The 13237-nt window shown below is 36.4% G+C and overlaps 1 protein-coding gene across 1 annotated transcript; it reads left to right on the forward strand.

The window, feature by feature from the left end:
- The first annotated feature begins 2427 nt into the window (after positions 1-2427).
- On the forward strand, positions 2428-12700 carry LOC104927008 (pyridoxal kinase). The gene is made up of 11 exons (XM_010740990.3): positions 2428-2868; positions 4122-4176; positions 7060-7164; positions 7465-7548; positions 7887-7921; positions 8191-8276; positions 9002-9047; positions 9484-9595; positions 9780-9916; positions 10009-10075; positions 11287-12700. The coding sequence occupies exons 1-11, from the start codon at positions 2788-2790 to the stop codon at positions 11397-11399; spliced, it is 921 nt and encodes a 306-aa protein (XP_010739292.2). The 5' UTR covers positions 2428-2787; the 3' UTR covers positions 11400-12700.
- The last annotated feature ends 537 nt before the right edge of the window (positions 12701-13237 follow it).

Here is a 13237-nt window from a genome sequence, read left to right on the forward strand (position 1 = left end):
CTTGTGAATCTTATCATCTTTTGTGGCTCTCATGAGGTGCATCCTGCCTGACTGTACAAATACACTTTGTATAATTTATGATTTCAGATGTATAATTTAAGATATTGTGTTTTTCCCAGCCTGTTGTTTTGTTCTTATGTTGGTAGTCAGGTCTAACCTCCAGAGCGCAAAGTTATATGCCCAGCTGGAAAAGAGAAGATTTCTGTGCATCTTGTGAATGATTAAAAACAATATGAGCTTGTAAATCACAAATATTATATTGTACTTTTACTGAATAACCTTTCATTGGCCTATCCATATCACATTACTTTTTAAAGGATTTATCCAGAGTGTGAAATAAGTACACACCATTGTTGATGCTCTGTGAGAAAAGTACTTCATGTGTATTTTAGTGATAATTAGCTCAGCTTTTAGCTCATCCACATGGCTCTCGCTGTTCCTCTCGGCTCTGTGCTCCTCATCCACATATAAGGGGCAGTGTGCTTTGCGGCCTGCTGAATCAATCCTTCAATTGCATATTTTTGAGTCTTCTCATGAAACCCGCTGCCCCTGATCTCACTTAGCTCACTGGGACCTCCATCCTCTCTCTGATGCATACAGCCTGGGCAAGATCAGCAGCAAAATAATAAAACATCTCATTGTCCTGTTACAGGTTTCTTCACACTGTTTTTATACATACTTCCCACTTTTGTTGGATAAATGAACATGATGTTTGTGATTGTCAACTTGAAAGCCTTTAAAAGTCTGAGAGTCAGTATGGTTGCTGTGCTGGTGATGTACTTTTTCCCTTATATACATACAGTGTTTATGTGTATGAACATACAATAACAGATAAATACCAACAGATATTCACATATCCCTCTAAAGGAAGATCTGAAGCTTAATTTTATGTGAGTATTTTATTGTCACCTGAATGTCTCTCTCTGTGATAGTTAACTAAATTGTAATTATCAAAGTTTCCTCTCTTGGAATATTGTGATTGTGTTTTACATCCTCTGTTCAGCTTTTTCAAATCGATTCTCTGTTCTGTAGTGCCCTCTGGTGGTAGCCAAAATAACTACCTCAATTATCTGAATTTGGATCATAAAAAGGGGTCAATCAAAATGCTCAGCTGTGATCAACTGTGATATAAATTAATCTGTTGGTTTGGATGAAGTCTAATGTGGGGGATCATTTTTACAGGCACTGTAAAAACAATATTCTGTTCAAAGGAATGAGCATTTCCTCTAAAACAAAATTATATAGTTATTCTAAATAAACTATAAAAACTATAAAATAAACAAATCATTTAAAACTTATTTTCTTATCTTTGTCATATACAGATAGGCATTGAGGATTGTTTGGTAATATGACAATGTTGTCCAATGTCAAGTCTGATCACAGTTTGATCACATGATATAGGGTCCATAATAATAACTTGCACTGGGGCTCGCTGTAATTATCATATGTGACTGTCAGGTGTGGATTATTTTACTGCTAAAAGTCACTTTTAAACACACTGTTTACATGTGCAGAAGTCTATTACGACACATGATGACACCTCACCTATAGGTGATGAAGTTAAATGGCCACAAGAGGTCGTTTGTGTTTGTAATTCATCACCGTACAAAACATTAATATTTCCTTGACAGGTCATATAGTTAAAAAAAAAAAACCCACCATCAATCATCATAACTGCTGTGTGCATTTAAATGCCTTGATAAAAAAAAAGGTGTGCTTTAGCAGGTATCAATTTTAAGCATTTATTGTGAAGAGATCATCCTCTGTGTATAACACAATTTAAGAGAGCATTAATTAAAATGTTCAAAACATAAAGAAATATTCATAATAATCATTTTTCTTAAGTGATATAACTGCAGTATAAATAGTTATCCAGCTGGTATTAAAGGATAGGTTCAACATTAGGTCAATAGCCAGCTGCCGAAATTAGTCAATTGAAAAATACATTTCAAAGTTTATCCGAAGATAATGTGAGGCTTCAGCAGTCGAAGTTAGATAATTCAGGTGTATATCTTCTAAATGTTCAGTCTTTTTATAAAATATTCTCTCTTTATGTGAGGCTAATGTTCCTCCACTGCAGCTCAGCAAGGAAAAACTGTTGTAGAGACCATGAAGGTGCACATCTTTACTAAAAAAAAAATAAAAAAACAAAACAGTGGCAGACGCAGCCTTTCTGAAAGGCAAAAAGGGCAGCAGGTACCTGAACTACACCACATTTCCTCCACTGGAAGGTCAGCCAGAGGGCACCCTACCACATTTTGCACACTACTGGGCCACACTGAGCGACAATGGGGGTTCGTTCATGTCCCCAAAGAAAAAACAAAAAAGATCGAAACTTTGTCTGTTAGTCTGCTAAAGCCTCCTTCAGATAAACTGTCACATCAAAAGCGCATTAATGGATCTCTAAATTGCAAGTGTGTACAGGTGGAGAAATGCCAATTAATCCTGTTACAGTGTTCACATGGGTACATTTGTATAGTTTCTAGATAGACTTCAAACTTTATTAAACCCGAGTAAAAACAGGTTTATCTTGACATGAAGCTGTTGTCTCCCACATTCTTCACGAACCCCTGAAAGCACCAGTTTAGGTGTCCTCACAGCTGCCTGAGAAAAAAAACAAAAAAACGTAAATGTCACTACTAGCAACAGCGCCGCTTTCTGCCCTTCAATGGTGGACTTCTTCCTCCACATGCTAAAGTTTCAGCCTGCCACAGCTTGTGCAGATCACTGACGCAGCTTTAGGACTCTGCTCTTTCAGTTTCGCTGTTTTCGGTGTAATTAGCGGTTATGGAGTGTCGCGTGCTGTCCATTCAGAGTCATGTTGTCAGGGGATACGTCGGGAACAAGTCGGCGACGTTTCCGTTGCAGGTAAGAGATGGACTTCAACGCTCAGGTGTTTAAAGCCTCAGATTAGGCGACAAAAAAACTATAAAACACGGTGAGACAGGGAGGTAAACATACAGAGATAAATGTCTTTCAGTGCGGGAGCTGGTTTCCTCATTTGAGTTTATTGCAACAGTATTTTGTGTCCTGACGAAACACTGACCCTTTCCAGCTCAAAGGATGATGGCTGTAAAAATGTGTAAATGCTAAAAAAAAAAAAGAGGGAAAAATGTGACAAATTTGAGAGTGACTACTTGTTGATTTTTACTCCTGACAAAACACACTGCAGCTACAGGTAGCAAAATCAGTTTTTAAAGTCTTTGTTTTCCCCTCCTTGCAGCAGACATAATATAAGCACCATAACTAAACTTTAAGATTTTTAGATGTTTTTTTCATATTTATTATTATATCAATAAAATGTTTTATAGCAAGCTGGAGGTAGTATATCCATGTATGTATGTGCATGTCTCATTGAAAGTCTTTTCTGCTTTATTTCATGTATACCTTGCAGTTATTATTTATGTAATATTATTTATATTATGGTCACTTTCCTTTGCAATATTTTCCTACACTATGGTCACCTGATCATGTCGTAGTTTAAAATCTGTATTTATATTTCCTTTCCGATTACATGTGCAATATTATTTATATCATTGATGTTGTTGTTGTTTTGGCCCCTTTATTTGATTCTACTTCTGTAGTGTATATTACACTTTCTGCTGCTGTAACAAGTGAATTTCCCCATTGTGGGATAAATAAAGTATAATCTAATCTCAAAGTGTCACTTGAGTTATGTCAGTGCACTGAACTGTTGTAAACAAAAGCCAAAAAATAAAAATAACCATAAAACCATAAAATGTCAAATGTCAACCAAGAAAGTGCCACATAAGGTGACTACATGACTCTATTTGTTCATGTACCACACATTGTGTAGTCCATGAGGTACTATGAGGTTTGTAAAAAGAAGTAAGAGCACTTTAAATACAGCGAGCTCTACAACTCACCTGAAAGGTAGACTGAGGATGTCTTAGATCACAATCTCAAAGTGCAGTAACAGTAGTGACATGTAATGTGATTTATATAAGGTGCATTGAAAATAAAAAAATGTTTGTGCTAAATAAACATACAAGTTCTTAATTCACCATGCGATTCCCTCTGAGGTTGGTCATTGAGACTTGCTCTTGTACAGATATAATGTTTTTTCTGATTTAACTGCTGCTTCATCGCTCTTTTCTCAGGTTCTGGGCTTTGAAGTGGACTCCATCAACTCTGTGCAGTTCTCCAATCACACAGGTTGGCTTTGTTTTTTTTTTATTTAGTCTATTAGTTTTGTTTTTAATTCAAATAGATAATAAGATATTTTGTTATTACTGATGTAGTACATGGATTAAAAATGCTTTCAATCTTGAGGTCTATGTATTTGTGATCCATGTGGATCTCTGGGCTCTACCAGCACACATACTAAGACCTAAAAACAAAGCAAGAAAAACATTAAAAAATATATCTTACTGGGTAATCTATGCGTTCATTATATTTGTTAAGCAAACACAGCATGTTTAAGTGAGAATGACTGAAAAAAAAACAACCATGTTCACTCCACTGTGTGCCTTCAGTTTAGAGGGCAGTGAGTTAATCACTGAGTTATTGTACTTTGCCTTGATTGTGTCTTGACCTGACTCCAGCCAGCAGTAAGGAGACTCGGGTACTGTATTTAAATCTAAATGTTAATGTTTGTCAAAGAACCATGTCTCTCTGGTGGGTTAATCTTACTTTACATTAGGTGCATCTGGGGGGTATGTTGCTTAGTATGAATAGCGTATTGTATTATTTAATAATTTAAAGCTGACGCAAAATCAGCTATAAGAACAACAACAATCATCTAAAGAGTCTGCATAATGTTTGGTTTTAATGAATCCTTAAGGAATTACATTCATCTTTAACCTTCCAAACAGAAAACACACATAACACACTGTATACTATAACAAGGGGAATCCATCAAAAACAAAACTTTACACAGATACTCATACACATATGCAAATAATAGCCTACTCATTACTATGAAGGTCTGTGTGGTAAGATTTAGATCATTTGCAAACTTTCTGGTGCCTCGCTTTAATGTTATATTATATTATTTTTATTTATTTTTTTATAGGTAAAGTTTGAATGCAGAAAGTGGCAGTCCAGTGAATAGTAATACATTTCCTAGCTGCCAATAGTGTGAGATCAATATATATTTTATCATGCAAACTTCTCTGGCTGGTCTCAGAATACCTAATAAACAAAGTCTAGGATCTAGCGATGTATCATAGCACATGCACCAGAATAAAATATCAACAAAATATTTCCAAAACGGGCACAAGACCAAAACATAAGAAAAAAGAAAACAACATTTTTTCTCTTATAAAGACATCTCACAAATTCACCTTTCACATCTTCTCTGGGGTTTAAGAAATTATATGTAGCATTGTAAATTACACTAACATTAATGAAGTTTGAGGCTAAAATATTTCTAACCCACAATATAATCAAGTTTGAAAGAAGATGCTCTTAGATTCATCACGACTGTATAACCTTGAATCACTTCAGTGAGCTTTATGCCTGGGTAGGATGGTCTGATTTAGAAACTTGCAGGTGCACACACTGATTAATTCATATACATTTGTCAGACTCGTTGTGTTGTCTGTACCAAATGTTCGTACAGAAATTGAGACATGTTTAGATGCTCTGCACCTCCAGACTGGAATGTATTACAGGAAGTTATAAAACTCCATGATCTGATTTCTTTGAATGTTTTTAAGACCTGGTGACTGAATCGACTGAATTTGTTTTATGTTGTAATTCTGTCTCTATCTTTTTGTATTGTATTTGTTTTGATTGACTTGTTCTTAGTTTGTGCACAAAACATGAAACTCAATTTCTCACATTGAAAGTTGTTTGCTGAAACACCTGCAGAGAGGATAGGATTATAATCCGGGGCTCATGATGCCAAAGTATGTGAAAAATGTGCTTTCACCACAGGACTGGAGACATTTGTGTAGAGATGACTTAAATCAATATAAACATAAGCTCTTCTGTAAGATGAGTGTATGGATGTAGACAGTAATCCTACTCATTTATACTAGCATGTGGAAAAAACATTAATATTCAAACATGTTCACTTTAATTGGAGGGATTGTTATACAATTTCCTCTCTAACTGCACCTCCTGCCTCTGTTTTCCCTCAAGCTCCCTGTTTAGTCCACACTGCAGGAGGTGCTCTCGCTGGCTCAGGGTCAGGTTTGGTCTCTGTGTGAAATCTGAGCTCCGGTATGAAGAGTACACCAAAGTCTGTGTCCATTCTGTGTCCAATCATTTGCAGGCACGACAGCTTTTGAGGGTTTATTCTAGGTTAATGGTGAAAGGGGGGAAGAAAGACGCTGGCAGCTAGAATGCAGGCATTTATTCAGTCAGTATGGAGGCCTTGTTTGGAGCTGGACAACCACACAGAAAAGAGGGACCACAGCAGAGGGAGCTGGGGGATGGGAGAGAGAAAAACACTTCCATGTCTATTCTTTAGATTGATAAATAGCACGACTACATTAACACAGTGTTCAAGTAGTGCTAAAGTTCCCCACGTATCCTCAAAAAGTCTTAGAGCATCTTCATTTTTGTTTTACAACTGTTATGGGAATTTTTTAAGAAAAACTCCTGAGTAAGGAAGGCTGGATTCAAAATATCTAAGTTTAAGTTGAATTTATTGTTCTTGTACAAGAAGGAGCGTTTAACAGTGCAACACACAAAAAGGGTTACAGAGAAAAGGCTCCCTGAGGAGCTCTGTCAGTTGGTTCTTATACATTTTTTCAAAGTGGGCTGTCTCGGACACCTCCCCACTGATACAGTTAATATCATAACGTCCTTTTTTGTTTTCAGCTCAGTAATGAGCATTATGTTTCATATCCAAATGATACTTCCCTAACCTGTCTCTCTTGTCCTTGTACTATTTGTATAATTTTCTCTCCCTGCCAACCTCAGTGAGACACATGCCAAACAAGGGTGGACTGCAAAAAACAGGACACACACACTCTCTATTTGAGTTAAAACATCTGCACCCCAGTATAATCTTAATTTTTATAACAACAACATCTTTAAAATGTCATCATGTTGTTTTAAATCTCCATTTTCCCCATTGACTCCTAGGCTACGCCCACTGGAAAGGTCAAGTACTGACAGCAGAGGAGCTAAATGTGCTGTATGAAGGCATTAAGCTCAATAAGGTGAACCACTATGACTACATCCTCACAGGTGAGTCTAAGCAGCATCTCCTCATGGAGGGAAGAAATGTTGTGGCATAAGAGGTTTTATGGCAGCTTTGTTTATCAGAAGAGATACTAAATTCTAAACAGCAGCTTCAGTAGAACAAGTACTACATTTTTCCCAGAGTCAATGATGTTCTGACAACAAAATGCATCGTTCTTATAAATTTGACTTTGTAGGTTCTATGGGCTGCTATTAGTTGTTTGTTTGGTTGATTGGTAGTTGGAGAGAGAACAACAAAGTAAAACTGACTTTTTTCTTCATTGTCTTCATATTTTCATCCCCAAGGCTACAGCAGGGACACGTCCTTCCTGGAGATGGTGGTTGACATTATTCAGGAGCTGAAGAAGGCCAATCCCAGCCTGGTATATGGTGAGTGTACACTGTTAATAGCCAGTTTTGGGTGTTTCACACGCAAGTAACATCTTCTCTGTTTTAACAGTTGCTGCTTTGCTTTGTTTTAAGTGAGAGTAAACTGCAGATTTTTGGGTTTTCAACTGTTGCTTGCACCAAATAAATAAATTGATGAAATCACTTTGAGCTTTAGGAAATCAGCACTTTTCAGTTTTGAAAATGTTACCAACCAACCAGTTAATCGATTAAAATAATCAGAAGATTAAACCATTATAAAATACGTTAAAGCCCTAACTGAGTGGATTTTTTTCTTCATTTAAGTCTGAAGTTTAACATTGATATTTCTTTTTGCACAGTTTGTGATCCTGTTATGGGAGACCATGGTGCTATGGTAAGCAAATACAGCTGATGATTGTACTTTTCCTGCACAGCATTCAGAAGGTTAACGTTATACGAATTTTATACATTTTCATTTATATAATATTTAGTCTCCACATCTTATTATTTCAAAGGAATCTTGTATTTTTAATTTATGTTGAAATTATTTGTTTTCACCATGAGAACGGCATCATTTTTGAAAAATTGTTGTCACCTGTAAGTAGGTGAAAACACTGCAATGGAAACCAGGAATGAACTCCTCGTTGTTTTTGTCTGTTTCAGTACGTTCCAGAGAACCTGTTGCCGGTCTACAGGGACAAAGTTGTGCCTTTGGCCGACATCCTCACCCCCAACCAGTTTGAAGCAGAGTGAGTATAAACAAAATTGACAGTGCACTAACATAGTTTGAATCCACAAATGTCAGCCTGTAAAAGTTGTCCTGGAAATTCTTTCACTCTGACATTGAGGAATGAGATTTAAAAAAGAAATCTCTCACAGTATTGTCACACCTTCAATGTGCATGCTACACAAAACAAAGGCTAGTTTATAATGTTCACCTCTTTCTTATAAAGGGACATATCGCGTCTCTCTGTCCTGTTGGTACTGTCTCTCATCAGGGTTGTCTCCTTATCTGTCCTGAACTTCCTGATTGTTAGAAATGAACAACGTTTATAGAAGGAACAGTCTCTCTCAGAGTCATCATTGTTTATAGCATTGTTACATGCTATAACCTTTTTATCAGTGTTTTTTTTTTTTTTTTATCACATCCACTCCATGAACACGTGTGTTATTTTTATAATACTTTAAAAACAATCAGGCGAGGCTCACTTGGATAAAGGTTACATGGTTGAAAATTCAGAATAATCAAGCATGAAAAGAATTCAACATGATTACAAATACACTTTTAATAAAGATATCCAAATATGATTATGCGTGATATGCACTGTATAATATTCCCCACAAAATTAATTAGTGTGACTTCATTTGCTGCGCCGCTATAATGTGTAGAAAGAAACCTGTTTAATAAGCCCATGATATGTGTAGTGTGTTTCTCTCATTGGAACTAATGTGTCTACTGTTTGTTTTTACACAGGCTATTAACTGGGAGGAAAATCAACACACAGCAAGATGCTGTAGAGGTGAGTATCTCACATACTTCTCATTGTGCTGTATCTAATCTCTCTAGGCAGATATCTGGACATGAATGCAGAATCTGTAGATTTTGGTAACAAAAGCACCATTGTCTCTGTTTGTTATCCAAGGCAAAACGCAGTAGTTGAAGTATAATCTTAGAACCCACCAGCTGTCGTCTGACAGTGATTTAGCTTTTCCTTAGCTTTTTCTAATGCAGATATCTGTTCTATTCGTTCTCTTCAGCCTCATGTATGATTCACTAATCAGACTGCAGACAAAGTCTTGGCCGGCATATCCATTATCCGGATATCCGCTGGGCGCTTGTCCCCAGAGGATAAATAGTCATCAGATGATAGCAGATGGCATTGTACTGTATCTAATTTGGTTTATGACATCAAAAAGTACAAAGCTTGATTAAACAGGACCCCTCTTACTCCCCAGGTCATGGACTTGCTTCATAAAATGGGTCCAGAGACCGTGGTCCTCACTAGTACAGACCTGCCCTCGAAACATGGGGACCAGTTCTTGGTCGCTCTTGGGAGCCAAAAAATAGGTAAAGTACAAGTCCAACAAGACAGAGCGTGGTGGGACAAACTTTGTATCAGTACTTGTATCAGTAATGCAGGGTATAGGGACAAAACTACTGATTCATGTGCATCTGATGCTCTTCTTTTGTGCAGTTTAACTTGCTGTCTCTGGTAGTTTTGATATCACCACCCTGTCTGTCGTCACTGTAGTGAAACCAGATGGGACCAACAGCAGTCAGAAAATCTGCATGGACATCCCCAAAGTGGATGCTGTATTTGTGGGGACAGGAGACCTTTTTGCTGCCATGTTGCTAGCCTGGACTCACCATCATCCCAGAGATCTGAAGGTCAGTAGCACATGTGACTGATGCAATCTGGTCTAATTTATGTTACTACAGTCTTTAATAAATTAATCACAACTTCCTTCTGTTTCTTACAGACTGCCTGTGAAAAGACAGTTTCTGTCATGCACCATGTCGTTAAGAGGACCATTACTTATGCCACTGGTAGGGTTTATCACGTGATCTCTCTGCTTTCTTTTAAAGTTATTTACAGGACAAAAAGGAACACTGTTTGCTCCCCTTTGCTGTTAATACTATGTCTACACAATCAAGAGTCAAATGTCAACCAGCTATCTTTAAAAAACAATTGTAAAACAACACACACCTTAGTTGATTAATTTGGTTTAGCTACTTTTACGTGTGAATTTCCTAACCTGCCATGCATTGGGGTTGCACAGGTCATGCATATGTTTTGATGTCACTGTAGGGATAGTGTTAAACCTTAGATTGTTATGTGGACACTGACTTCTTCTCCTTGAGATACAGAGCAGCTGTATGTTTGTGTTTAGGAAAGCAGGTGTCATTTTGATCATTACTATAGTAACCAAGGTCAGAGGATAGAGTTGTCTCAGTCCATAGACACAACAGAAAGATACATGTCGTCTCTACAAAGTTAGTTAACATTGTCAGACCACTAAGGGGTAAATATATTTCCTTGTTTGTAGACTAATAAACATTTATGGACATAGTGTAGTTGTGGCACTCTTCTGAGGTCGGCTACATGTCAAATGAGGGACACAGGTTACGTTATGAATGTTTCTCTTTTAACTGCATGGAAAAAGCCGTAAGATGATTTTTTTTGTGATTAACATTTTTTTTCGTTATTACAACAATAACAAAAATCGTAAATAAAATAATACATGCAAAAATAAGAAGAAGCACAGTTATGTATTTATCCACAATTAACTGAAAACTCTCTCCACTATATAACCCCTTTCACAGGAGCCTTTTAAAAAATGTATTTGCCCCACTTTGCTTCATATAGATCCCGTCTACCCAGTTGTTAATATAACATTTTTTCGAATGCCGCAAATCTCCACAGGCCACTCTTGCATCTTCCATCCCCTGATAAGTATTTGTCTGCCAATCATAATACTGGTTTGGACATTTAATATGTTTATCCTGTCCTATCAGAACTGAATGATCACCCAAAACAAATAAACTAGGACTAAATGGAATTTGCATCTCTGTAATCTCGCATAGATTATCATAAATATTGGTCCAGAATTGTTGCATTTTGTCACATGACAATAAAACATGAACAGCTGTAAGACGATGAACAGGTTTAGCATTCACTCAGACTGGAGTGACTCTTTTACATGCCAAACAAATAAATCATTTTCTTTTAACTGCTCTTCTTCTCTTCACTCTTTTAGAGATGGCTGGTCCTGGGAAAAGGCCCAGTCCTGCACAACTAGAGCTGAGGATGGTTCAGAGCAAAGCCGACATCGAGAATCCTGCCATTGTAGTGGAAGCTAAGGTTTTATAGAGGTCTTCACGGTGAAGGCAGAAATGGTTTCATGAACATTCACATCACGCTGGTACAAAAATCAGCTTCAAATCTGGGCTGTCTGCCAGGCACATGTAGGATTTTCACATCAAAGACAGCCGTGTGTCTCTGCCTTACAGAATCTCTGAAGTTTTCATGAGATGGGTCAGCCTGATCTGTTGTATGTACATTCTGCTCACTGCCACATGTGTCTGTACTGTGGCCTGTGTAGACATCATCTGCCCCTAAAAAGAAAAAAAGGACATTAGCCAGTTTAGGTTTAACAGTAGTGTAAGTGTACTTGAATCTTCTTTAACATGGTGAAAATTATTTCTTGCTATGAAACAAGTCATCTCAGAAAAATAAACAAAACCAGTGATGCATGCATGACCATGCCTCTACTTGTTTAGATTATGATAGTGTGTAATAAGTAGGCACATGTATGTTAAGTGTTGCTCACAAGACATTATAAGCACATGAAGTAAATTAATTAAACATGAATTGAACTATAACACAATTAAAAAATTTATAAATAGATTACTATATATATAATTTTAACAATGATGTCAGATTCACAACATATTATTGCACTGGAAGTTTTCTGAAATGATTCTAATAAAAAGTATGGATGCATGCAGTGTGCTTATAATGTACTGTGTGTGTTTTATCATGCACTTTAAGTAAAGTGTTGCCACCTATGTACATGCAGATCGGATGTAAGTGCTGAGATGTGCATTGTAGCTCCCACAAAATGTCAAACATCTTATGCAATTTATATATGTAGTCTATAAAGAATCATTACCCTGATTTGTTTTACTTAGTTTTGCTTTGAAACAAACTGTAACCTAAATGATAATCATGATAATAGTTGATGTCTAAAATTTCTTTTATTCAATTTTCTGAAAAAATGTTGTTTGATTTTTTTTATTATTATTTTTTTTTATGCTTTGCTTTCTTGAAGTAGCAGATGTGTAACATGTTAGATCCATGTTTAACATCTCAAATTGAGGTATTTGCACAGATAATCTTTAATAATATATTTACAAATGATCATTGATTTCATTTTTAACTGTTGTCATATCTCTACAAAAAGAGTCAGAATGAAAAGACCACGCTGTATAATAAATAGCCTTAACAGGGATAGGAAGAGAAGCATTGATTGTGAATGTTTTGTTTGTGTACCAATGTAATAGTTGATCCTCACAGATACTGTTAGAAAGTCAAGTGCCAAACCTTGAGCTGCTGTTCTGATATAGAGCAATAGAAGAACAGATATAATAAATTATGAATCTTTTAGTAAACTGTTTTTTTTTATTTTATTTTATTTTATATTTAATGCAACATTTCAAATGAGTCTCCAAAGTGTGTGCTATTTCATTTAGTGATAATTTACAAACTTTTTGTTGCTTTAGGTCAATTAAGTCTGCTTAAAGGAGCGTACTAGAGCTACTGTTCTACAAAGTGTTCACAAGGGAGCTAATTGTTCCCTGAGGTAACTTTACCATCTCTGCATACAAATGACAGCTCCCTTTTTTCTCCCCAGATCAAGTTCAGGTGAATATAGGTAATGATGACAGGGGATAAAAGAGAAGATCGTGATCAAAAAGAAACAAAACCTGTGTTATGTCTCCACATAAACACTAAATATAGAGATATATAGAGGTAAAGCAACTCAAATATCTAAAACTTAAAAGTATTTAAATGCAAATAGACTTACTGGAAAATGTATGATCGCATTTGATCATGTATTTCAATCAAACAGCTTTTATTTTGAAAGAGTATGTAAATAGAAGCATGAAATTAAGAATAAAAGCAAACAAGTCAGATGGGTGGGTGCT

Source organism: Larimichthys crocea, chromosome XVIII (genome assembly GCF_000972845.2).
Source record: "Larimichthys crocea isolate SSNF chromosome XVIII, L_crocea_2.0, whole genome shotgun sequence".
Classification (NCBI taxonomy): Eukaryota; Metazoa; Chordata; class Actinopteri; family Sciaenidae; genus Larimichthys; species Larimichthys crocea.

What these genes read in the sequence shown, in the direction of transcription:
- LOC104927008 (XM_010740990.3), top strand. Translation starts at nt 2,788, where the DNA reads ATGGAGTGTCGCGTGCTGTCCATTCAGAGTCATGTTGTCAGGGGATAC. An exon ending in CTATGACTACATCCTCACAG is followed by an intron (nt 7,165 to 7,464) that starts GTGAGTCTAAGC and finishes TTCATCCCCAAG; the next exon opens with GCTACAGCAGGGACACGTCC. An exon ending in CACAGCAAGATGCTGTAGAG is followed by an intron (nt 9,048 to 9,483) that starts GTGAGTATCTCA and finishes CTTACTCCCCAG; the next exon opens with GTCATGGACTTGCTTCATAA.